This window comes from Saccopteryx leptura, chromosome 6 (genome assembly GCF_036850995.1).
Source record: "Saccopteryx leptura isolate mSacLep1 chromosome 6, mSacLep1_pri_phased_curated, whole genome shotgun sequence".
In the NCBI taxonomy this organism is placed as follows: Eukaryota; Metazoa; Chordata; class Mammalia; order Chiroptera; family Emballonuridae; genus Saccopteryx; species Saccopteryx leptura.
Window position 1 is genome coordinate 50,346,241 of NC_089508.1, and position 27,188 is coordinate 50,373,428.

The 27,188-nt window shown below is 49.9% G+C and overlaps 1 protein-coding gene across 4 annotated transcripts in view; it reads right to left on the reverse strand.

The window, feature by feature from the left end:
• CORO2B (coronin 2B) overlaps positions 1–27,188 on the reverse strand; it is a 185,687-nt gene that overhangs the window by 15,412 nt on the left and 143,087 nt on the right. For all 4 annotated transcript variants that reach the window (XM_066388306.1, XM_066388305.1, XM_066388304.1 and 1 more), the window contains one exon: positions 10,885–11,001. In XM_066388306.1, coding sequence (XP_066244403.1) covers positions 10,885–11,001 — 117 coding nt within the window. The remainder of the gene's footprint in view (positions 1–10,884; positions 11,002–27,188) is intronic.

A 27,188-nucleotide genomic window follows, 5' to 3' on the forward strand; every position in this document is an offset into this window, starting at 1 on the left:
AGCACTGTAATACAAGTTTGTGCACGGGTGTGAGTAGGCCTGTAGGACACATGCCTAGAAGTGTTTCATTATAATTACTGTCAAGTTGTTCCCAAAAGCTGTTCCAGTTCTCACCAACAGTCTGCTTTTCACCTAGGTCTCTAAGACGACATCTTCAAAACTGGAGTTTTGCCCACTGGATGAAAAATGCTACCTCACTGTTGTTTGGATTTGCATTTCTTTGATTCGCAGAAATACTGGGCGTCCTTTTCCCCTATTGGCCACCCTTGTTTGCATTTGGGAGGCCTGAAAGGCTTTCAGACTCAAGGGGATAAGACAGAATGATGGGTCAGTGTGAAGGTGTTTGGGGGCAAAGGATCCTGTCTATGGACACCTCATACCGTCTCTTGAGGACAACGGGCAAGCACGTACACATGGAAACACTATGTCATTCAGCGCGGAAGTGTTGACCGAGGCAGGAGAGTCACCTCTGGTCTTTGTTTTCTTTTTCTTTCTTTCTTTCTTTTTTTTTTACAGAGACAGAAAGAGAGTCAGAGAGAGGGATAGATAGTGACAGACAGGAACGGAGAGAGATGAGAAGCATCAATCATCAGTTTTTCCTTGCGATACCTTAGTTGTTCATTGATTGCTTTCTCATATGTGCCCTGACCGTGGGAACCTTCAGCAGACCAAGTAACCCCTTGCTCAAGCCAGTGACCTTGGGTCCAAGCTGGTGAGCTTTGCTCAGACCAGATGAGCCCATGCTCAAGCTGGCAAGCTCGGGGTCTCGAACCTGGGTCCTCCGTGTCCCAGTCCAACGCTCTATCCACTGCGCCACTGCAGGGTCAGGCGCCTCTGGTCTTTGAGGAAGATCTTTGAAACTGAGAGTTGAGCCTCATTACTTCCACACATCCCTCTTATGAACCAGGCTCTTACCAGCCAATGGGACGGGTGCTGCACTCGCCCCGTGCGGGCCCCTGGGCAGTGTTAGTGGGGCTGACTCAGCAGAGCACCTGCCAGGGCACAGGGATGGGGAAACCTCAAATCCAGTCTTGGGGGTGATGGGTGGGAGTGTTTGGGCAGAAGCAGGGTTGAAAAGGGAGATGTCGACCCAGGTTTGGAAAGACAGTTTAGGGAAATGGGGGAGGGTGGGGCACAAAAAACGACCTGTGTGTGGGTTCAGGGCTAGTGGGTGGGGAAATCGCCAGCAGGTCAGCCTGGCTGGGGTGGAGCAGGCTGGCAGGTGGCAGAGGAGGGCAGAGGCCACGTGTGTCACACCTCGTCACTGAGGCCCAAAGGAGTGCTGCTTAGAGGGACTCTCAGAAAATAAAATTTAAAAAACCCTTTTCCAGAACAGCCTAATTCCTGAGCAGCCAGCTAACTGAGGGTTCCTGAGTGGCATCACATGCTGGGTTAAGGCAGAGACAAGGGGGAAGCTGTGGAGTGAGGGTCCACCCAGGCTCTAATCCCCCTGACCAGTAAGATGACCTTGGTCAAGCCAGTTAACCTCTCTGAGGCTCATGTTCCTTGCTTAGATGATGAATTGAGATGTGAGCACCTTTTAGAGGTGTGTGGGTTAAAGTAAACTGAGCTCAGCGTCCTTGTGGGTCTGAGGCTTTGTTGGGGTGACAGACAGCTCTGCCTAGAAACCTACGAGCTAAGCCAAGGTGTATGCAGAAGGCAGGTCATGTCCGTGCCCAGGCTCAGCCCCTAGACAGCAACCACATCCCGTGGGGTGAAGGGCTGCAAGTGAGAAGCCAGGGGCTGTTTTCCCCAATAACTGCCGGAATAGTGCATCAGGCAGGGATTGGGGGACCCTGATGAAAAATGCCCCACAGAGGGAAAGAGGCGCCTATCCCCATTTAATATCAACCACTTCCTTCACTGGGCCCCGGTTTTTTTCATGTACAGAATGAGACAGTACAAGTTAATCTTCCAAACTTTTCGGCTGTTGACATCATGGAATGTATCCCTGCGGGGAAGAGACTAGTTCTGATTCACCACTACAGCTAACAGTTGGTGCGACACAACGTGCTAAAGGAGCTCAGAGGAGGAGCTGAAGTTCACAGTGGGCCTAGTAGCTGGAAAAGGAATTCCAATCCCTTAGCATGGAAGGGATTTGTTGGAGGAAAAGCATGGATGGGCGTGGCAGGAGCACTGTGGATCTGCCCAGAAGTTGCTCTGGGAGGTTTCTTCTATTCAACAGGAAACCCAATAGGGTCTGCCAAACAGGATTTCTGGAAGGAAGGGGAGGGGAAAAGTGGCAAAAGCATTCTGTTTTGAGAAAGCAGCTGTGTCGGGGATCATCTACTTCATAGGTCCTTGGGTCACAGCCCTGTTATTCTCAGTTACAGACATCCAACAAAATATGCTCAGCCCCTCCCTGAGTCACACACTTTAGACAGACATGGCTACAGCAGGACAGCTGATAGGGGACTGTTAATAAAGCTACAAAACCAGTGTCCCTGTGCATGGAGGAGGGAGCAGTTGGCCAACAAAGAGAGAACTTTATGATCTGACAGGCTCCATTGAGAGCCAGTCTCTGAACCTATTAGCTGTGAGACTCCAGCCAAGTTACTTAGTCTTTCTCTCAGCCCTAGTCTTCTCATCTGTAAGAATAATTATACCTATAATTATAGTTGCTTTGAAGACTAAGTAAACATTTGTGCCCTACCAGGAAGATTACTAAGAACTTAAGAGTATGTAACAATGTTTGCTAAGTATTAATTAAGGACCCTATACAAGTTTTATATAGCTCAAATTTTAGATGGGATTTATATTTTTCATGTGCATTCTGTTGTCACTGGTGTTGTCAATGTATACAGTATAAAGTGTGTCTCCATTTTATAAAATGCAGTATACATTTCCTTTTTAAATTTATTATGTGATTATGAAGTTTGAGTCTCTCTCTGCATTTGACAATTGAGAGTCATAGCAGCTGGTGACTTAGGGCCACGGTCTAGTGAGGGCCAACGGAATGCCTCTGACAACACTGTTCCTAAGGGCAAGAATGTTCTGTTTAGGGCATCTGCTTGTTCTATAGCCACCGCAGACAAGCAGTGCTTACTGTCTGAATCTGTGGTATAGGAGCTCAGAGAAGGAGCTGAAGCTCACAGTGGTCCTAAGCAGCTGGGAGAAGGTATAAAGAGTCCAACGGCTTAGTATTTACTTAAAAACAAAACAAAACTCTATTTAGAGCAGTGTGGGGAGAAACAGGACAGTACACAATATGGTTTCTGCCCTCGGGAAGCATCCAGTTTAGCTATACAGTACTATATCACACAGTCACTGGCCCTAGGATTTCCATCCAACCACTCTACAGATACAATGCCTGGAGCCAAGATCACAGCAAGTCTCATGTCTTCTGCAGCGGGAAGAGAGAAATGGTGAGGGTCTTGCCCAGAGCCAGGGGAGGCTCCTGGAACTCTCACCTCCCCATTTCTTGCAAATGATTCTGTTGACTACTAGAAACTGAGTTTATCTCCACTCACCTAAACAAGGGGTAGCATCTCAAAGTCCACCTTCATGTTGATATCTTCTGACCACCTAACTGTTTCCCAATGTGAGAAACAAATCAATTCAAACCCAGGCTGGTGAGAGAGGTGACCTGAGGCTGAGAAGGAAGTACAATTGAGTGTCTACTGCCGAGTCTCCTGAGGCGGCTGCTAGAGGGTTAAATGAAATGACAAACATGGAGCTGGACACATGGACAAATCCATGCTATTGAATATTATTATCTTTTTTATTAATGATTATTCTTACTTACACAGGTAAGTAAATGAGGCACAGAGAGGTTAGGAAACTTGCCTGGGGTTGCACAGCCAGGAAGGGAGGAGCTGGGATTCAAATTCAGGCTTGGAAGTAGGCAAACTACCCGGTTCCTCTCTTCTGCAGCCTGTCCTTGCCCAGTCCCTTCCTTGTCCCCTGGATGGAGCCTGACAACCTGGGTCAGGCATGGTCTGTCCTTCTGCTCATCCAGGAAGAAGGTGCAGCTCCCTAGCCCCAAGTATCTAGAGATCACCCTCCTGGGGCACAGACAACCAGTGAGGCTTCCTGCTGGCTGGTCCACTCCTCCATACAGGGGTGAGGTCATTGCCCTATCTCCAGGGTGAGGGACATACCTAGCACATAGTAGGGACCCAAGAGACTTGTTGAATGAATGAATCACTGGAGAACCTGAGAAAGCCAAGGGACCCTCAGCAGGATCAGCAGTGAATCACCCCGACCTGGGGCAAGTGGCCTAGCCCTTCCCCTGGCTGGTGGTGCGCTGGACAGAGGAGAAATCACTCCTTTTGTCCTGATTTAGAAAAGGGGCCTGGTTGGGGGGAGTAGATTTCTTTCTTGGATTTTGAGGCCCAGCATTCAGCTTACTCCTTTTTGGAAACCAGTGATGCAAGGCCTGTCTTGGAGGCTCAACGAGCAAAGAATGAAATGTTGTAGAAAGAGCAAGTACTAGGAGTCTGACTCCCAGCCCTCCGGCCAGCCCTCACTGGGACAAGTTATTTGAACTCTTTGGTCCCCACTTAAGGCTAAGGCTAATAAAGTAGCAGTTAATGTTTATGGAGTTCTCAGTAGTCATGAAACATTTTCATATTCAGTTAGTTCTCATGATGAACCCAATATGGTCCCCAATTTGCAGTAGGGCAACTAACTGATACCCAGAAAGGTAAAGAAAGAAGTGTAAAGTCACACCTCGGGAAAGTCGAAGGGCCAGGATTTGAATGTAGGCCTACAGCCTCCTGAGCCTGGCTGCTTAACGCACGAGCCACACCGCCGGTTTCTCTGCAGCTGCCCAGTGCATTGGTGAGGTCTCTTGGGACTACTGTCCTTTCATCACTAAAAAAGAGTATGTTACTCCTTTCCAGCTCCAAGAGGTATTGATTCTCAAGTGTGTAGAAGGGTACGGTGGCGGGTGGCTTCCGGCTGCTTCCGGCAGAGCTGACACGCTGCCCTGTCCCACTCCTAGCTCCTCTGGGAAGGGGATCATCTCTGGGAGAGCTGGGAGGCTGGACGGAGGGCAAGGGAACCCAAGGCAAAGGGAAGATACTGCGCTTGGCCCCCCGGGGAGAGGGGCCTGCCTCCTTCTTCCTCCTCCTTAATTCTCCTGAGACTGACTGCTCTGCCCTCTCCTTGAGATGTCAGAAACCTCTTCCTCTGAGGCTGCCGAAGAAGTGCTGAGAGCAGGAGGCTGGGAAACCCATAGCGCTCTTCCCTGCTGCCTGCCAGCCGCCCCCCAGCCGCCCTCCCTAGCTGCAGCAGAAGCTATAAAAAGCACAGCCCTTCAACAATAGGTGACATCACCCCGGAGCAGAAAGAACTGGATTCTACCAGATGCCAGGAGAGTTACGGCCCCCACCCCTCCCTTGTGACAGGAGCCCTTGGGAACGGGTTTTGGATCCGTTCCACTGGTTACCAGGAGGGATGTGCTAGGCTCCCAGGGATCTCCTCAATCTCTGGGGGTTGGGGGCAGGGAGGCTGGTCCTGAGGGACATGGGGGATGAATTTCACTGGAGACTTTTCAAGGATGGGGGATATGGGAAAGAACTGGAAGGGGTGGAGGTTCGCTTGATCCCTTCAGTGTCCTCCGAATGTTCTGAGACAAGGAGAGGGCGGCGGAGGGGTGGGAGCAAGTGCGCAGGCAGAAGACGTGGGCAAGGCCTGCTGCAAGCAGCTTCTCTCTGGGTCCCTGCTCTGCCTCGGTGCGCCGCACAGTGCCTGGCGCACAGTAGGTTTGCTGACTCTTAACCCTGGTTCTGGATGTTGTTTCAGATGTGCAGGAAGTTGACCATTTGGGTTGGAATTGGTTGAGGGAGGGGTGTCTCGATGGCCTGCCCTTGAGGTGCTTGATGAGGAGGAAGGCCAGTCAGAGCAGCCTGGGGAGGCGGACCGGTCTGCTGGCCCATCTCGGGAGCTGCAGGCTCGAGGCCGATGCACCCACCTCCCAGGCTGGTCAAGGTGCCCACAGAGGCTTTGCACAGAGAGAATACCAAGATGTAAATGTTGGGCATGTGATGGATCTGAGCCTCAGTTTCCTCACCTGTAAAGCTATGGCTGTTGGTGAGGTGCCCAGAGTGCTGACTGGGAGTCAGGAGATCTGGGTTCCAGCCCTGCCGGGGACACAGACTCCTGTGCGACCTGGGGCCAGGTGCTGCCCTGGGCCTCAGTATGCCCTTCTCTGGGCACGCTGGGCCCCGGCTTCCGGGCCTGCAGGCGCCAGGCCATGACCTTTGGCACGGAGCCTGAGGAGGGGCAGAGTCCTGTGGGGCAGAGTAGGGCTCTGAGCTGCTGCTGCTGGGGCAGCTGGGCTGGCAACCAGGGCGAGAACGCAGCTCCTCTCTGGTCTGGAGACTTAACCTTCTCTCCGGATCAGCGGCCTGTGCTAGCCCTTCTCTTCCGGTGCCCACCCCCCCGCTGGCGTCCTTCGTCTTCTCACCCCTGGGTGCTCCCCTTCTCTCTGTGGAGTCACGTTCTGGCTGGTTTGGGCCTCTTCCCCTACAAAGCTGGTCCTGACCCTTCAGCCCCACTAATCGCCCTCCTCTGGGCCCCAGAGCACGCAGTGTCCCCCACACACCACCCGCCCGGTGTCCCCCACACCACCTGCCTGCTGTCCCGGCTTATGTTCTGATGGCTTGAGAAGCAATGGCCTCACTTCAAAGCGCAGCTGCTCACCCTGACATCCCGAGCACGCTCGCTCTGCTCGCCTCCGCCCCTCGTGTCCCTCTCCCGCCCACTCCCCTCCCTGGCCGGCTCCCAGCACTCCAGCCACACCAGATACCTCTACTTTCCAAACACACCATATGAACTCTGCTGTGGTCTGAATGTTCATGCTGTCCCAAAATTCATATGTTGAAATCCTAACCCCTAAAGATGATGTTATTCGGAGGTGAGGCCTTGGGAGGTGAGTAGGTCATGAGGGTGTGGTCCTCATGAATGGAATTAGTGCCTTATGAAGAGAACTGAAAGAGCCCTAACCCCTTCCCCAGTGTGAGAACTCAATGAGACACTGACCATGTTGGCATACTGGCCTTAGTCCTTCCAGCCTCTAGCATTGTGAGCAATACATTTCATGGTTTGAAAGCCACCCAGTCTGTAGGACACTGTCACTCTGGCCTAAGCTGTGTGAGACACATTTCCCCCAGGCCTGTAGCTTCACCCTCTTCCTGGGCATCCTTAAACCCTTTCTCTGCTGTCCAAGTCCTGCTTCTCCAGTCTCTGGCTTTCTCTAACCCCCTCTGTCCGGGCTGTACCTTGCTCAGAATTAATCCTTTCTCCATCCTGGGCCCATAGCCCTGTTTGACCTTCCCTGGCTGCAGTGACTTCATTCTGCATTGCCTCTGAGTGAGTGGGCTGTGGTGCTGGCCCTCTGCTGGTGGCGTTTCCAGGGCAGGACTGAGACTAGCAGGCATAGTCCCAGGCACAGACCCCCCCCCTTTCATCCTCATAGCAACAGCCACAGGGATGTATCATCATTATTAATATTATAAAGATAAGCCAAACTGGAGCTCAGGGAGGGTAAGTAACATGCCCTTGGTCACCCAGCTGGTAAATGGTGAAGCTCAGATTCAATCCCAGATCAGTCAGATCTCATGGTCAAACTGGCTTTGAAGTCCAGCATCCAGGAGCATGGCGGGCACTGTGTGGCCCTTCAGCAAGTGTGCAGAAAGTGGAGGAAGGGCTTGGCTTGTGTGACCGAAGCCAGGGCCTCGTGCTTTTCTTGAACACACAGCATGGGTGTCTGGCTTATTAACTGGGGTCCTGGAGCACGCGGTACATGACTCTCAGGTGCAATAAAGTGCTGAGATAGAACTGGGTAGGGCCATCAGCACCGGTGACCCCTGCCATCCTCGTCCTGACTCAGACAGGAGTTTCCACCTAAGGTGGAACTAGGACGGCCAGTGACCCCGAGAGTTCTGGCCTGACCTGTCCCTTCCCACAGCAAGTGGACACTGCTCTTCTCTTTCCCAGCTGGCTCCCCTGGAGAGACATGAGACCCCAGGAGGAGCCTGAGGCTTCCCACAGGATGCTGTGGGTTCATGTCATGATGAGACTTCATGGAGCAAGAAAGCCTTGGGACCATAAGGTCTCCTCAACTTCCTAGTCGTACGATCTGTTCCCAACCCTCAGACTGGGGGGGCAGTGAGGGCTAACTGTGTGCAAAGTGTCCAACCTGGACTGGGAGGAGGAGCTCATAGAAGGCAGCCCCAAGGTTCAGGGGTGTTGGCTCCCTGATGGCTGGTGACAGTCACTCAACATCTTACCAGGCAGTAGTGGAGCTGGCTGGGGCTGCTGGCAATCCTTGGGCTCCCTGCATCCAGAAGAGTGAGACAGGCAGTGACTCTGCCCACCCTCTCTCCCACGGAGCCCAGGCCTTACCCACACCAACCACTGACCTCTCCAGCCCCCACCAGCTCTAGCTGCCTCCTTTCCAGCCCAGAAAGCAACCAGTCATCTCATTCTTCCTGGGTTTCCAGCCCTGTCCTGGGCTCCATCACCTTGTGGCCATCCTCTGGCCTGCCTGTGCTCTGACTATCCTCATTTAGCTGAAGAAAGTAACCAAACCAATAGCCTATGTCACCATCAATTCTGATTTTCTGCTCAGTGGATCCTGCCCTTGTTGCTGCTGCTCCTGGGTTGACTGAGGGCTTTGACCTCAGGGAGCTGCCCAAGCCCATTCCTCTCTTAGCCCCCTCCCCACTACTCCCATTTACTAGATACTGTGCCAGCTGACCCACCACCAACAACTTTACTAATCAATGGAGACTATTTACTGTGACTCTTTCTCTTTCTTTGGATAATTGATTAGTTGAATTATATTCATTCAGTCACAATTATCTTTCCATTCATCCATCTATCCATTCACCTTCATCCAATCATCCTTCCTTCCATTCATCTATCTGTTATCCATTCCTTCAGTCATTTCTTTACCCATCAATGTAGTCATCCATCCAACAATTTATCCATTAATCTGTTCACCTACCCATCTAGGCATCCAACCATCCATCCCATCCTATACATCCATCCCATCCAACCATCCATCCCATCCAACCATCCATCCCATCCTATACATCCATCCCATCCTATACATCCATCCCATCCTATACATCCATCCCATCCTATACATCCATCCTATCCAACCATCCATCCCATCCTATACATCCATCCCATCCAACCATCCATCCCATCCAACCATCCATCCCATCCAACCATCCATCCCATCCTATACATCCATCCCATCCAACCATCCATCCCATCCTATACATCCATCCCATCCTATACATCCATCCCATCCTATACATCCATCCCATCCAACCATCCATCCCATCCTATACATCCATCCCATCCAACCATCCATCCCATCCAACCATCCATCCCATCCAACCATCCATCCCATCCAACCATCCATCCCATCCTATACATCCATCCTATCCAACCATCCATCCCATCCTATACATCCATCCCATCCAACCATCCATCCCATCCAACCATCCATCCCATCCTATACATCCATCCTATCCAACCATCCATCCCATCCTATACATCCATCCCATCCAACCATCCATCCCATCCAACCATCCATCCCATCCTATACATCCATCCCATCCAACCATCCATCCCATCCTATACATCCATCCCATCCAACCATCCATCCCATCCTATACATCCATCCCATCCAACCATCCATCCCATCCAACCATCCATCCCATCCTATACATCCATCCCATCCTATACATCCATCCCATCCAACCATCCATCCCATCCTATACATCCATCCCATCCAACCATCCATGCCATCCTATACCTACTAAGCATTTACCAGGTAGTCAGCTCTGTGCTAGATGTTTGGGATTCAGAACCTCTGTTCTCAGGAACTCACAGTCCAGTCTGGAAAGACAGGCGACACGATCATGGGAGTTCCTTCCAGTCCCAGTATCTTGGGAGCCTACTGCCCATGCCCAGGCTTTGCCAATGAGTGCTAGGAGATGCGTATGACCTGACTGGAAGGCTGCTTTTCCTTCACCTGGGAATACCAGGGGCTCAGGAAGCCCCTCCTCACAGCTCAGCTGAAACTCTGAAACCCCCTCTTACTTCTAAGCTGGTGAGTTAACGGTGTTCAAGGGCAGTGTGAGAAAAGACATAGGCTCCCCTAAAAAACATGAAGGCTACTGCCAGCACCCGACCCTACCCTGCCTGTGAAAATCAGCAGAGCTTGGGGGAAAGGTGGCCAGAAAACAACTTCAGATTCTACTATCCCTGGATTCTTTATCCCCTCTCTCCAAACTCTTCCTGACCCCTCCCCCCTTCCATCTCTATCTCTCCTGCCTGCTCTCTCTTCCTCTTCCCTCCATCTCCCCCTGCCCCCTCCTCCTCATTTCCTTTCTCCTACTTCTTCTCTCTCCCTGTTAAGTGGTATACACATGGAGCTCAAATTCTGGGCCACCACTGTAGGTCCCTGGACAAGTCATAACAACTCCCAGGCCAGTGTCCTTCCCTAAAGCCATGGCTCCCAGGGCACAAAACCAGGAGTATTTGCCACACCCAGGCTGCAAAAACACAGGTTCTTTTCCTCATGGTTCATTCATTTCCTTCCCTTTCCCCTTCCTCCTTGTCCGTATGCCCCTTCCTGCCCTTCTCTTTATGAGACCACAGACAAGTGCTGAATATACATTTAATTTTTTTGTTCTAATTCTCACCTACAAAACCGGCACTTCCAAACAAAATCATGTTAACGCCACAAAATCTGTCAGTCTATGGATTCACTCCCTCAGTTCTTTTCTTAACTCCCCATCCTGGATCAGAAGAGGGCAAAGGAGCGAGAAGGAGGGGAGTTTAAGAAGGAAATCCTCCCGGAAGAAGGGCGGGGAGTCTCGTGGACCTGCCCTCCGCGGGCACACCCTTCCTGCTCACCGACGTGTCCTCCGAGCATGAAGCAATGATGTTGTCGATGAAAGGGTTCCACTTGATGTCCAGCACATTCCCCTGATGACCACAGACCTTGGGGTAGTTGGGTTCAATCCTGCCTGTCTGCCAACAAGAGAGAGAGAGAAGGAGATTAGTTTGATGGCCCCCCAAAGAGAGAGCCTTTATTCTGGGCTTCTAAAATGTCTCATTCATCTTTGAGTTCTTGCACTGGGCTGGGCCAAACTGCGCTGTGGCTGCATCCCTCCCGGCCAACACGGAATGGTGATGGGAGAGGGGTGGGCACTGCTAGTCCATATGACACCTTTGTGCAAATTAGCAAAAGGTGCCTCTTCCTCAAGGAAAAACATTTAAAGTTAAGATGTCACTGTCCACCTGAATGACCAAAGGCCGCTGCCCTGGCAGGACATGCACCCAGACCAGTGGTGGGATTCAACTGGTTTGCAGAGGTTCGGCAGAACCAATACCTAATTTTTTGTTGAGTTAGGCAAACCAGTTGTTAAAATGGCACTTGTAATCAGGGTTCTCTACGGTGAGCGCCTGAGCAGCCGCCCAATGTAGCAATCACAAATTTACATCCCTTATTATTATTTTTTTTTTGTATTTTTCCGAAGCTGGAAACAGGGAGGCAGACAGACTCCCGCATGCGCCCGACCGAGATCCACCCGGCACACCCACCAGGGGGCGATGCTCTGCCCACCAGGGGGCGATGCTCTGCCCATCTTGGGGCGTCGCTCTGCCGCAATCAGAGCCATTCTAGCACCTGAGGCAGAGACCATGGAGCCATCCTCAGTGCCCAGGCCAACTCTGCTCCAGTGAAGCTTTGGCTGCGGGAGGGGAAGAGAGAGACAGAGAGGAAGGAGAGGGGGAGGGGTGGAGAAGCAGATGGGCGCTTCTCCTGTGTGCCCTGGCCGGGAATCGAACCCGGGATTCCCGCACGCCAGGCCGATGCTCTACCACTGAGCCAACCGGCCAGGGCCCCCTTACTTTTTTTTTAACGTTCATCTGCACAGTAGTGTATTCTAAGTGCCTATAGTAACGTTCATTCCATCCACAGGTGAAAAAAATTTCAAGTGAGGATGCCAATCAAGAAGCAATATGGAAATATCTTAAATAACAGTTTTATAGTTTTTTGTCAGGTATTATTTAATATTTTTTCATTAATATTTTAACACTCTTACAACAATCTAGTTTTGTGTACCTCTTTTATTGTTCTTATTTAAGTATTAAATGCATGGGATAATAAACTACCTTTCAGTATATCTTTTTTTTTTTTTTTTACTTAATATGGTCACTAGTGCAGAGAACCAGTTGTTAAATTATTTGAATGCCATCACTGACCCATACTGGGGTGTATGCGCTCTCCCCAGTGCCTGTACTCCTCCAACCCCCCAGGAGAGGTGTGACAGTCAGGCTGGCACCAGAAGGAGGCTCCTTCCTGCTGCTCCAGGAGTCAGCGGAGAGGCCTGAGGCTCTGCGTCCACCTGAACACTGTCCTTCATGTAAGTTATTCTGCCCGTGATGTGAACAGTGCTGCCCCAGATGTGGCAGGCTTGTTCAGTGTGCATCTTAAACATCTGTACACAGTGTCCTGTGGTTAATAGCATAGTCTTTGGAGTCACACAGACTTGAGTGTTTGAATCATAGTTCTGCCACCTTTCAGCTGTGTTGCCTGGGCAAAGTCAATGAATTTCTCAGAGCCTTGGTTTATTACTGAAATTAGGATAGCAGCACCTACCTTTTAGCATTGTTGTGAAGATTAAATGAGCTGATGTGCTTAGTAAAGTGTTTAGTGTAGAGATGACACTGCTCAATTTATGATAGTAGTTATTATTATCGTACAGGTTAGATGACACCTCTTCCAGGAAGTCTTCCCTCATCTCTCTCACAGAGTTAAAGAGCTCCTCCTCTGTGCACTGACAGCAATCTTGGCTTCCCACCATTATAGCATCATCATGTGGAGTTGTAGTCTGTTTCTATTTTTGAGCAACTGCGGACGGGGCCTGCGTCCTCTTTGTCTCTGAATCTCCAGCTCCTAACAAACCTGGCTCATAGTTGATACTCAGTACATGACCTGAAAGCACCCTGCAAGGGGAATAGAGTCCACAAAAGATGGAACAAGGGGTGAGGGTGGGAGACACGGGAAGGATAGGTCCGTGCTTAGTGCTTAGTGGCTATAAAAGGTGGCAGGAAAGAGAAGAATAATTATAGGCAGAAGCTGTGTCTCCACTTTACTAATACTGTACTAGCTTTGCGGGGTTTGGAGGAAACAAGAAGCTTTTTTGTTTTTTTGGTTTTTTAGAGTGAGAGGGGAAGGGAGAGAGAGAAAAAGAAAACATGGATTTGTTGCCCACTTATTTATGTTGATTCCTGCATGTGCCCTGACCAGGGTGCAAACCTGCATCCTTGGGAGGATGCACTAACCAATTAAGCACCCGGCTTAGGGCAAGAGGTGTTTTTTAATAGCTAATTTTTTTAGGGGGTGAGGTTGGAGGAAACAGGGAGAGTTTTCTAATCCCTGCCCATCTGCTAGTGGGGGTTAGGTGTCAGAGGCACCTTAGGCAGGTCATACCTCCCCCTCCTTTAGGTTCCTGGGCTGAAAAATGAGGAAGAGAACCAGTTTTGACCAAGGCCCTGCTCCATGGGCCCCGTGGCCCTGTCTGTCACCAGTGCGATGGCACAAGGGTGATTTCAGTGCTTTCCTGCCACAACCTCTCCCTGCCCACTTCCTGCCGGCGTCTCTATCGGCTTTCCCCCAGACCCTCTGATTCTTTTGCGGCACAGCAATGGCAGGAGGCTTAAGGAAAAGGGAGCCCTGAGAGGAAATGGCAGTGGGATGGAGCATGAGGAACGTGGCAGAGAGAAGGAGGGAAAAGCCTCGGGGTTGTCCGGGGGACATCAGTGTTTCTGATGCCGACATCTGGGGAATTAGAGGATGGAGAGGAGGGATGGGGAGAGTGGGTATCAGTTAAGAATGGGATCCCCTTTGACATTCCGTGATGGATGCAATTCAAATTGGAATATTTTTTCCAATTACTGTCAGACTTTGGGACAATGTTTCTTTAAATGAGAATTGGAGCAGAGACTGAGCCACATGTGGCCCTGGGATTTATTGGGGTTACATCTTGTCTTCTTTAACTCTTACGACCTTATAAATTAGGCATGAGGAAATTAAGGTCCAGAGAGGTTAAGGAACAAGCCCAAGGTGACCCAGCTGAAAGTGAAATGCAGACTCCCATCTAGTGGTGCTCCTCAGAACTGAGCTTTCTGAACCCCACTGCTCGTTGCTGGCCAGCTCCCTCCTACAGCTCGGACTTCCCTGGGCACGTGGACCCTGCATGGTCTGCTTCTACAGCTCACTTACTCTCTGACAGAGCCATTCCTGACATCGGATCCCAAAGGCTGCATTGGAAGGATCCCTGAGCAAAGCTGTCTGCAGTAAGCCTTTGGCACCCAGCCCAGCCCAGCCCAGGCAAATCTGAGGGGCACTCAATCTGTCGATGGGTGGCCATCAGCTAACAGCAGCTCTGGCGAGCAGCCTGTGAGTGCTGCACTGGAGGGAGCAGTGAGCCTACAGCCCTGGGACCTATTCAGAACGGGGGGAGGTCAGAGCCCTGCACTGGGAAGAGAGAAGTCTTTTTAGAACACAGGATAATCCTGATGTAATGTACAGGTCCAGGTGGACTCCTCTCTATATGATGGGTAATTATAATTATCATGACTTCATCACGTTGTTTATGTGAATGGTAAACCCTAGAGTTTTGCAGGACACAGCCTGCTTGGCTCTCAGTGGCATCCTGAAGGGAAGGCTTTCAAACTGGATGCTCTGATTTTCCTGTTTTATGTAGGAGGGTGTCATGTAAAATTTTGTTAGAAAGACAAGTTCCATTGCTAAGAAGAAAAGTTTGAAAACCAGGGCTATATAGAGAAATCAAGCAAATTAAAAAAATAAATTATTAACTCCTGGAAAAAAAGTTGTACAGGCAGTTCCCCAGGTTCCGAACAAGATAGGTTCTGTACGTTTGTTCTTACGATGAATTTGTATGTAAGTTGGAACAGGTACATTTACCTATTAAATGCAATTTAAACAGACATTTGTCTTAACATAGTATTTATTTTTACCTTTCCGTGCATATAAATACTTAAACATTTTCATACCTACAGAACCTATCTCATTCGTAACCAAGTGACTGCCTGTATAAGAAAGCTAATGCAATCTGACCTGCAGTGGAGCAGTGGATAGAGCATTGACCTGGAACGCTGAGGCTGCCAGTGTGAAACCCTGGGCTTGCCCAGTCGAGGCACATACGAGAAACAACTAGAAGTTGATGCTTCCTGCTCCTTCCTCCTACCCCCTTCACTGCCTTTCTCTCTCTTCTATCTAAAACCAATAAAATAAAAACTAAAAAAAAAGAAAGCTAATGCAATCATAATGCGTAATGACTTATATTTACATAGTTGTAACAATGTAAATCTCAAATATTTATTTAAACAAGAGTTGTGCTTTAACAGAGGTAGGGGAAGTGTGTGTGTGTGTGGGGGGGGGGGGTAAGAGGGGACAGAGAGCTGGAAGAGAGCCAGATCCCCACCTTCCATATCAGGAAGTCAGTAGACAATTCTAAGAATTTAAAAATTAAGACATGACAGTAAAAGCAAGTAATTAAGAAATATGGGAATAGGTGCAAAAAGAAACAGCTAAAAGCAGTGAAAGCGGTCACCTTTAAGGAGTAGGAAGTAAGAGGTGTACCAAAGTGGGACAGGGATAGAGGGAAGAGGCTGTGGTGAGCTGCTTTATGTTTCACAACTGCTTCCCCCATAAGGAAAAGGCCTTGGTTTGTAGCATTTGCCATTGAGTGGTGTAAATATTCCCACCATGGCTAATTTCAAGTTGTGGGGTGATATCACCACCAAAAGCAGAGTTAGAAGAGACTCCTCACAGTACACACATTATATATTTCCTTCCTTCCTTCCTTCCTTCCTTCCTTCCTTCCTTCCTTCCTTCCTTCCTTCCTTCCTTCCTTCCCTCCCTCCCTCCCTCCCTCCCTCCCTCCTTCCTTCCTTCCTTCCTTCCTTCCTTCCTTCCTTCCTTCCTTCCTTCCTTCCTCTCTCCCTCTCTCTCTCTCTTCTTTCTTTCTTTCTTTCTTTCTTTCTTTCTTTCTTTCTTTCTTTCTTTCTTTCTTTCTTTCTTTCTTTCTTTCTTTCTTTCTTTCTTTTTGGTGAGAGGAGACAGACTCCTGCATGTGTCATGACCAGAATCCACCCAGCAACTCCCTATCTGGGGCTGATGCTCCAGTACCAAGCCATTTTTAGCACCTGTGGCTGACATGCTTGGGCCAGTGGTGCCATCCTCAGCACCCAGAACCACACTGGAACAAATCGAGCCACTGGCTGGGAGGGGAAGAGAGAGAGAAGGGGGAAGGAGGGGGAAAAGAAACAGATGTCCGGTTCTCCAGTGTGCCCTGACTAGGAATTGAACCCAGGATGTCTATATGCCAGGCCGATGCTCTATCCACTGAGCAACTGGCCAGGGGCTATAATATTTCTAACATATAGATACATTGATATCTGCAGGGAATTGGGCCCCTTGAGGATATCAAAAACCACAGATGCTCAAGTACTTTATATAAAATGACATAGTATTTTTTTACAATTTACACACATCCTCTCATATACTTTAAATCATCTCTACATTACTTGAAATACCCAATACAATGTAAATGCCATGAAATAGTTATTATACTGGATTGCTTAGGGAATAAAGAACAAGAAAAAGTCTGTACGTGTTCAGTACAGATGCACTGGTAATGGGCCTAACTACGTCAGCAACAATGTTACTTTTTCCCCAAAGATCTGGGGTGGGTTGAACTTGCAGAACCCTCCCCCTCCTCCGACTACCTGAGGCCCACTGTGTGTTAGATGTAAATAACCACAAGAGCAGACACTGTAGTAAAATAATTAGGAAGTTATGACTAATCTTTAATACCTGTTTTTACTATAATTTATTTAATAAAAAGTTTGCATCATTTAATTTTTAATATTGGCTGTATTAAACAACCAGCTTGCAAAATTCCTAAAAACTTAACAACAGGCTTTCACAAGCCAGCACAAGCCGACCCCGGTACAGCACTTGTGGTGTTACAGGTCTCCTCACACTGTTAGACTCTATGAACTCTGTGTAATGATTACTTTACTAGACAGAAAAATTAAAGCGTGAACAAGTAAAAGGCATGTACCAGGTGTTCTAAAGGAAGCTTGTTCTGAATTTTTTAAAAATGTGAACGATCCTTTGCCAGAACCCTAAATGCCTTTGTTTCCTGTTCTGGTTTCTGTTGGGGGTGACCAGAAAACAAATTTGGATCTGGTTCTTAGGTGCTACACAATACTGACTGCTCATCCTCGTATACATAATAATACACCAACACGAATAGCTATTATTACTTATGATATTAATATAAGCAAATGAAATCCTCATAACCCCATTTTACAGCTGAGAAAACAGAGGTTTAATGAGTGGAGTCAAGGTTTTCCAATGTTTCATAACTTAGAATCACTGTTTAGATGGTCAGTTCACAGAGCTGTCCCCGTGGTAGGATTATTCTCAGGGGTCCTGGGTCTCATCTGCTATCATCCAGTCCTTGAACCTCAAAGAGAGCTTCAGCCTCAACAGAGCTGGGGCAGACATCTTGTTGCAGGGGTGGGGTGGGGAAGCCCGTTACTTGGTGTCTATAATCACGCTGTTGGTGGGCCATATCCTAAGGACCTCAAAGGACAAATCCAGTCCCTCTTTGGTGGGACAGAACTTCAACGTCAATGTTGGATGGTAGCTGCTGCATATCCCGAGTCTCCTCAAGAAGAAGCCCAGTGTTGGGGATCAGGTTGTATGGCAAGTACATGCTATCTGCCAAAGATGGAATTGGAAGGGGCTGGACACAGGCCTCTCTACCAGGTGGGAGGGAGTGTGAAGTCACCCGCAGCCTTCCTGCGGGTCCCTTTGACAGGGTCTCAGAGACTTAAAAGGTTCATAGACTTTGACTAATAATTGCACTTTGGGAATTTATCCCATAGAAATCAATAGAGAAGCACACTAAGATGTCCCCTGCTGTCTTATTTTTTAAATGTCCAACAATGGAGCATCACCAGAATGAATCACAGTACACAATATAGTGGAATATGATAAGCACATTTAAAATCATATTTTCAAAGAATATTTAAATGACATGGTACTTGCTCAAGATCTAATGTCTAGTGGAACAATCAGAACCAAGTTATATACATAAAGTGATCTCTACCTATTAAAAAATACAGTCTGTAAGAAAATACATCAAACTGTTAATAGTGGTGATCTCTGGCTAGTTGGATGTTAGTGGTTTTCAATTTCCCCACAATGAACTTTTAACACTCTTATTAAAAAGATAGATATTGCCTGACCAGGCAGTGGCGCAGTGGATAGAGCATTGGATTGGGATGCAGAGGACCCAGGTTCAAGACCCCGAGGTCGCCAGCTTGAGCGTGGGCTCATCTGGTTTGAGCAAAGCTCACCAGCTTGGACTCAAGGTTGCTGGCTTGAGCAAGGGGTTACTCGGTCTGCTGAAGGCCCCTGGTCAAGGCACATATGAGAAAGCAATCAATGAACAACTAAGGTGTCGCAGTGAAAAACTGATGATTGATGCTTCTCATCTCTCTCCGTTCCTGTCTGTCTGTCCTTGTCTAGACTCTCTCTCTGTCTCTGTAAAGAAAAACATAAAAATAAAAAGATAGATATTTAAAACACACACACACACACACACACACACACACACACACACACACACACACACACTGTAGCTTAGATGGAAAAATATTCCTCTCTGGTTTTGGTCAAACAGGTTTTAAAGAAATAAGATGCAGGCTGTAGTCTACAAGATTAACATGTTTCAGAAACGTCTGTGGAACATAAGTGTGCTTGTGCATACAAGCTTCTCTTCTCCCTTGTTACCATAAGAATCATTTGGAGGGAAATACGATCCTTTAAATTGAATAAAATTATATAGCTAATTGAATGCGAGTTTCAGCTTCTGTATGTACATGTGTGCATGCGTGCGTGTGTGTGCACGTGAGCAGCCAAGGCCGGGCCCTCCCTGGGAAGGCTGGCAGTGCGGCTCACCCCACAGGCTGCCTGGGGGAGCAGCGGGTGCTCTGGGCCTCGGTCCAGGCTTTATCTGAACCCAGTGAACTGGCCGAAGATGAGATGTTTTCAAAACAACCTGCATTGCAGCTTTAGCTTCCTAGAATCTTGCGTCGCTGCAAAGCTGAATTTTGTACACAGAAGCAAAATATTTTCTTACCTGGCGAATCAGCTTAGTAAGGCAGAAAGAACAGACCCTGAACAGGAGGTAGGGTTTCTAGGCCCAGTTCCACCCCCACCTACCTCACTGGCTGAATGACCTTGAACATGACCCTGGCCTCTCTGGGTTTCCAAGATTCCTAGACCCTGGGGTAATGCCCTTTCCACTTCTCGGTGGCTGCCCTTCTTACTGTATGAAGCAAGGCACCCCTGCAGCCAGAGGCCGTGCTTCTCTGTGCCAGGACAGATCAGAGATACACACCGGGTCTGCTGTTAGAAAGACGCAGGAGGGCGTGCTAATGATAACAATAAAAAAGAGAATGATGGTAACAAGGGACCATTATTTTATTTAATTCCTGTAACAACCCTGCAATTTTAGGAAATCCTTCTGACCCTCCTGGAACAACCCATTTTATGGATGAGAAAACTGAGCTCTGGGACGTGACCTGCTGGCAACCGAGGAGCTGCACATTTGCACTTGGTGCTGTCTGGCTCTGAGGCACCTCGACTGTGCTGCCTCCTAGTTCAGAAAGTAGGTGACAAATTAGGGGAAAGCGGAGTTCTGAGAAGGGGCTGGCCGGCAGCTCTGTGTGTCCCTTGTCTCTTAGACTTGCTCTTAGAGACGCTCCCTTCCCTCCTTTCTCACTCAGGCTCGCCCCTCCCCCTACTGGTTCCCACACTTTGCTACATTTTTAAATCACCTGGGAAGTGCCCAGGTTGTTGTACTCTATATCAATTTAGTCACAATGTCTGCGAGGGGGTAGCCCCTACTGATTCTGATGGGCAACAGAGTTTGAGAACTGCTACCCTAGAAACTCCCTATTCTGCAGGGGCCTCAGGGAAGCCCCCGCAATACTCGTGCATTCCAACACAGGCTCAGCAGCTGACTGACTGTCGTGCTAACTAACCAGTGCGGGCACGGAGGGTGGGGTGAGAAATCGAAGGACGTTATCGCATGCTTACTTCCCACTCATTTGCAGAAACCACAGACCAGGCAAACAGGAAGATGACAGTCCCATCAGGAGGATCCAGGGTAGTGGATAACGCTGAACCTAGGAAGTGGCTGATCTAGCCCTGGAACCCCAAGCTTCCGGGTGGGAGCTGTGTTTGGATAGGCCGCCCTGGTCCTCACACTCCTTCCTCCGAGAGCCGTCCCAGACACCCCGGACTGCCCACCAGGCCGCCCTGGTCCTCACACTCCTTCCTCCGAGAGCCGTCCCAGACACCCCGGACTGCCCACCAGGCTGCTCGCGCTCTCCTCTGCTTTCTCTCCTCCGGATGGAAGTTGATATTAAGTGAGAAACAGCCATTGTAAAATAGGCGTTAGTCCTTTCCCCCAAAGCTCTGGGCAAAGGTCAGGCCTCTGTGTCCCAGCCTCCTGGGTCTGAAGGTCTTGCCCCCTTCTCAAAAGCACTTACATTTATATGATTTTAATTAATATTGCCCAGGGAAGGTGTGACTTGATAAAAAAGGACATTTGCCCCTGGCCGCCCCAGCTGGCAATGGCAGTCGCAGTGCACTTGTGCAGGTTCAGAGCCCCTGGGTACCACCATGGCCTTCTCAGCAGGGGTGACGGGGGAGTCTCATGTTCCTGAATACTGTGTGCCCTTCATCCAAAGTGCGGGTGCTCCCACCCCAAGGCGTGTTCAATTGGCCAGTGACCGTCCCCAACGCACATGCTCAGACACTCACACATTTATATATGCCCCCCACTCTGCCCCTGGCACGAGCTCCTCTCCACGGCCATTTCTACCCACGTCTCTAACTCGGCTCTTTCTCTCCCGGCACCCTAAACAGAACCTGCTGGTTGCATGTCCCACACGTCAGGGCTCTGTCCTCTTCAGCCAGCTAATTCAATGAATGGAAACTTTCCGAGGGGACGCTGGAGGATAACAAGTCAGTCCATTTCTCCTTGCGGGTCATCTCTGTGCACATAAGCAAGTCTTTTAGAGAAAGCTGCTTCACCCAGAGGTGGGCCTGGGGCTCTCTGCTGGCAGGCAGTCTGCTAAGAGATCTATTTTGGATGGAGAACTGCATTCACACTAGAGCTCGCAGACTGTCCTGGGGATTTCTGAAGCGGGTCCACTGCTTTGTCTCCTTGCCTCCAGTATCTGCCCTCTTCAATTCCCTCTCCCATCCATCTGACATACTGTTGCCTAATTTTGCTAGAGTACAGCTCTGCTGCAATAACTCTCCTGCTGCAAAGTTTCCAATGGCTCCCTATTGCTAGACTTTGAAAGCCGAACTCCTTATCTAGATATCCGAGCTGTTGTAGTCCCAGCTTGATCCTGCTTTGACACAATCCCTTATCCCACCGCCTGTGCCATACCTGTAACTAGACACACACCCCCACACCTGCCGCCAGTGTCCCTGCCGCCTGGATGATGCTGCCTTTGGCTCCCAGTTCGTCCTTGCCACCAGGCAGTGTGCACCAGGAGGACAATGACCCTGACCAAGGCATCTTCAGGGCCTCATTCAGTGCCTGGCTTATAGCAAGAGCTCAAGCCAGCTAAAGAAATGTCATCCTGGTTTCCACCTCTGGGACCCCTCTCCCTTCTGCATACAAGCCTGTCCTTGGCACCCAGAAAGGATCACCCAGGAAACAGACAAATGTTCTCTCTGTTCTCCACGCGGGGAAATGCTTCTGGAGCCGGTTCTTCTGACCTTGAGAAATTCTCAATCTAGGGCTGAGCTTGGGGACAGATTTAGAATCAAAGAGCAGAGTGTGTGATCAAGGTTGTGACTGCTCTAAGGTGAGTCACTGGTCAGACAAAGATTCAAGGTGAGACCTCAGAGAACCTCCTGGTTTCATGACTTCCTGTTTTGATTTTTTCCCCTTCATTCTTTTTATCTGTGTGTTTTTCAAGATAGAAAGGGTTTGCTGGCTTTTCCAGTTAAAACTCCTGGCGTGTGTGACTGTGTGTGTGCGTGTATGGGCAAAGGGGCTCCCTGGGCTGAGGGGGTTGGCTTGTCTGGGGAGGAAGAGCAGTAAGACGTTGTGCTTCTCCCGGTATTTCGGCTCTTGGAGGCTGACACACCTGGTTCTCCCCGGCTCCAGGAAGAAGATGCGACGGGGCCACCTTGTCCTGGTCCTAGGTAGTGTCGTTTTGTAGACACTAGGAGAAGAGGCTCCCTGAGCTAGGATAGAAGGTGTTGAGTAACAGTCAATGAGTGAGGGAGGGACGGAGTGTGAGTATGTGTGTGAGTGTGTATGTGTTAAGGAGGGGGTTTCCTGGGACCTCAGAACTCACTTTTTGCCTCTTCAGTTTCTTGGTTACTGGCCTTTTATAAAATCCTGAGCTAAATATATAAAGAAAATAAGAAAACTCCAAGCCTATGATTCCTGACAAATCTGCATGGGGTGGGGTTTTGATGAAGTGTCCAGGGTGTGGGTTTTCTGGCCTTCTGCTGCTTACAATCTAATGGAGAGACAGACAGACAGCTGGACAACTGCAGATGGGAATGTGCTGTGGTGAGGAAAGGGTGGGCCTGTGGAAGCGCAGACCAGGGGAAAGTATTAGAGACTGTGAAACCAGGGAAGTCTTCCCAGAGGAGGTGCTGCAGACCTGAAGGAGTGCTATCACACCACCAGGGATGACATGAGGAAATGCTTATGAGACAGAATGACCTGCATCTTCAGAGGCCCGGGCATGTTTGGGAAAGCCAAATAAATAGGGAGAGACAAGGCCAGAAGAAGGCCTAGACCAGACGGTTCAGGAACTCGCTAGCCTCGTGAAGGAGTCTGAAGTTTACCCTGTAGGCAATGGGGAGCCATTGATGGTTTAATGCAGGAAAATGAACTGCAGAGGGACCCAGATATACAATTATTACAAAATTAGAACTATGATATGCTCAGGGAGCTTGGAGGCCTGAGGGAGGCTAAGGCATGGAGGGGCCCTAGCTCAGGGAGCATGTTGCAAGGCTTTAAGTATAATGGGGCAGGAAACCTCACAGGACAGGACAGTGTCTCAACACCCAGTCCCCCGTCATGTCCCAGTGTCCCAAAGTGGGGAAGGGGGGTGGGCAACAACCTGTAACTGTTCGGAATATAAAACAATAGGCAAAAAAAAAAAAAAAATGCATGATAGCAACTATGCGAGTTGTTGGGAAAGCCTTAGTTTTGTTTTATAATGAACAGAAAAGCAAATTTGTGGTTCAGGCAGAAAGTTCAAAGGAAAAGAGAGTGCTTGCACCATCTTGAGACCTTCAACACTAGCATTGGCCTTCTCCTCCCCCCTGCCACAAAGCCAAGTTGTTCTAGAAGGGCGGGAGCACTGGGGACATGGGACCTGGCCTTGGGGTTCAGGTACAGGCTCTTCCTGCATGCCCCTCTGAGAGACCCTAGTAGAAACCCACCCCAAATGGGGAGGGGTGAAGGTTGGGATGACCCTGAGGTGGACTAAAACCCAGTCAAGGTCAGGAGCAGTTCCCAGGTCAGCCCTCTGCTTTTTGGCCCAGGGGCTTGGACATCTGCTGTACCAGGGATCCCAGCAGACCTTCTCATGTTTTCCAGGGCATACTACCAAGAGTGTAAAAATCCCTCCTTCCATTTGCCCTGTGGCTCAGGGAGAGAGAGGAGAAATAAGGAAGGACCCTCTGGTCTGAAGCCCCTCCAGCCACCTTCCCACATCTGCCTCATGCCGGTGAAAAAAAGTCCTTCAGGGTACCTGGGCTCATCTCAGTCCTGCTGCTCACTGGCTGTGCAACCTGGGTCAAGTCTCTGCCTCTCTGGTTTACATCTCTCCATCTGAAAAGTGAAGACATTCTGAAGGGACACGGATAACAAATATGTGGTCCACGTGCCACCAGCAGGCTTTTGTCCCTACAGCAGGCTCACTGGTGACCGCCTGAGCCCTGCAATCCTTCTTGGTGACCAGACTGGGCCAGTGAGATGAAATCTGCATGTCCGCCTGGGGCCACGTGACTCCCCGGAGCTCAGACAGCTGTTCACATGTGAGCTCCTTGCTAAGCCTCTGAGACTCGGGGACCTCTCGTCATGCAGAGCAGATTTGTAGAAAAGCCTCTGATAAATTAATCCCCACAAATGCCTTCACATCTGCCCCTTCCTCTCCAGCCCACCCTACCCACAGCCGCCCTGAGGGCACTACCAGTCTTTCAACTGGTCTCCTTGGTGCTTGTGAAACCCTTGTGTGAGGCTGGCATTCTCTCATTGTCACTTGCAACTCCTCTAGAATCTTCCACAGTTGGAACCATTTGTAGGAATTTTGGCACTTGGGCATCCAAGCCCCCTTCTTGATCTGGGGGGTCCTCTCTCACTGTGTGATGTACTGATGGGGTGCAGTGTCTCCCCTTCCATCATGAGATCTGAAATGGGGCTTCTCTTACCCAGGGTCCCCTGCTGGTCACGAAGGGGGCACACGACCAGGTTTGGCCAGTCAGACGCTCCCATCCAGGGAGGCCCAGCACTGATTTAACTTCCTGCTCTGGGCCCTCCAGAGCTGCTTGGTGCTCACCTGTATTCCAGGTCTGGTTCTCTCCTGCCCCAGCCCTTTGAATCTGCGAAGGCCCCAAATCCCTGCCTGCTGAGCAGGGCTAAGGGCAGCTTCTGTTGGTAACAACCGGGAATCCTGACCGAGTCAGCTCCCTTGTCCCCATCTCATCAGATCCAGCTTATCTGCTTGGCCTTTGAGGGGCCCACACACTCTGTTCCTACCTCCCCCCGCCCCCAACCTGAGCCACCAATTCGCTCAACCCTATTGAGGTCACACTGCTCAGATTGCCAAGAGACAGATCCAATTTTGAATGTGAGCTCTCAGGGCCCAATAAAACACTGAAATCTCTCTATTTTTCAGTCTGCTTCTCACGTTTGGAAGAAACACAGAACTTCTTTGCCAGCTGTGTATGTTCTTTCCTTTGGTTTGGGAAGATATGGCCCCCAAATCAAGTTCTCACCGGCCCACAGCAGCCGGACTCCACCCTCCCCACTGTCCCCACAACGCCCATGGTCAGCAGGACCTGCCCCTCTGGGGGCTCTGGCAAGTCTTAACTGTCCTTCAGGAGCCCCTTGACTCCTCCTCCTACTAAGCCGGCTCCTGACTCCTCCCCATCTTGTGATCGCCCTTCCCCCTCAACCTTCCTAAGCCATTCTCCCCATGTCCCAGTATTTATGATAATACTGGCTGTCATTTACTGAGAGACTTCCCTGTATCAGATCTGAAAGCAAACGGTATTTCAGTTATTTACCACAATCACCTTATGAAGTACCTGTCATTACGTCCGTGGTACAGATGAAGAAACCGAAGCGCAGGGAGATGAATGAATACGGTGACAAAGCCAGGACTCAAGCCTCAGTCTGTCCGGCTTCTGAACTAGAATGCCAGCTACAGGAGGGGTGGGGCTTGGTCGTGTTCTCTGCTGTAACCCCAGTAACTGGAATAATGGTAGGCTCTCAATAAGTCTGTACTGAATGGACGATGCCATGAACTGTGGATCTAATCGGGGTCCTCTGTACAGTTATAAGGGCTGTGCATGCACAGTCACCTGGGACATAGCCCTCTCTGGTGCTCCGGATCAGACCACGATGCCGCCCTGCTTCTCAGTTTTGTATTGTTTGCTTCATTTCATGGGTGTGGGTTGCCTTCCCCAAGAGATTATTAACACTTTTATCTGAAATAAGATACTCATGGAGGGTTCCCAGCAGAGTGTGGGACACAAGTAAAACCTCAGAGGCATAAGGCATGCTCCTTGTGCCCTCCGGCCCCAAACGCAATGTCAGTCTACACTGGGGATCAAATGATTCCCCAGTCACGTGCTGCCGGCTGCACAGATGCTGCTTTTGTTGGCAGTGGGAGTGGATCACGGAACCATCCCCACTCCCCTCGGCTGAGCCACTCCTCTGCCTCGGCTCTAGGATCATCCACTGAGAGATCCACCATCTATCCAGAGCGTGCCAACCAGCATGGGCATCTTCCTTGCCTACACACCGCCAGGACGGAGCCCCGGCTGGCATGCCCGCAGAGAAGCTGTGGAGTGTGTGGGCAGAGCAGGAGTCCTGTGGCTCAAACCCTCGGCCTCATTCCATGAGGGGCATTTAAGAGGCCAAAGACAGCGGTGCACCACCTCCGAGGCAAGGGCTCTGAGGTCTCAGTGGCCTTGAAAATGCCCTTGAAATGGAAAGGGAGCAGCCAATCCTTAGGTGCCCCACCTTGTCCCAACTCTCTCCCTGCTGCGTGTGCTGAGGTTGGGTGATCCTCAGGCTCGCTGGTGGGAGAAGGGACAGACTGCAAGGAAGTGGGTCTAGTTTGTAGCAGTTCCGAGCAGTTCCAAGCTGCTAGGAAGTGGGTCTAGTTTGGCTCTGCCCACACTATGAGTGATGAGCAAGTTCCTTCCTCCTGAGGCTGCAGTTTCCGCATGAAACAATAAATGTAAGTTCACCCGGCACAGTGCTGGGCACCAAATACTCAATCAATACTAGTTATCGGTATCATCTGCAAAATGAGGGTTTCTGCTGCCCCTCTGCCCTGCGCTCTGCCACCCCACCAGGGCCACCCCTCCCCTCTGCTGTGGCGGTGTCTCATGGCCCTGTCTCTCACACCTGACGGTGAGCTCTCTGAACGTGGGCATGGGTCTCATCTGCCCATGCACTGCCAGACCCGGCATAGCCCCCGAGCACATGTGCTCAGAAGCGTCTGCTGAGCAGAGCTGAGACATCAGGGCCCTCTAGCGCTGACTGGCTATGTTTAGGAACTGAGCCTCCACTCACCCGCTCCTCAAATACTGACAAGGACCCTCCTGGGTTTGGCTCTGGCCACCTAGACATGAAATTCCTCCTTTGAATGGCAGCTCCATGACAATCTGTTTGTTTTGGTCACTACTGTATCCCCAACATCTAGCACAGTGCCAAGCACCTAGTAGACTCTCAATAAATATTTACTGCATGAATACACGAGTGGGAAGCAGATGACATTTTCCAGGAAGGCCCACACCCTCCCTCACCAGCCCAGAGGGC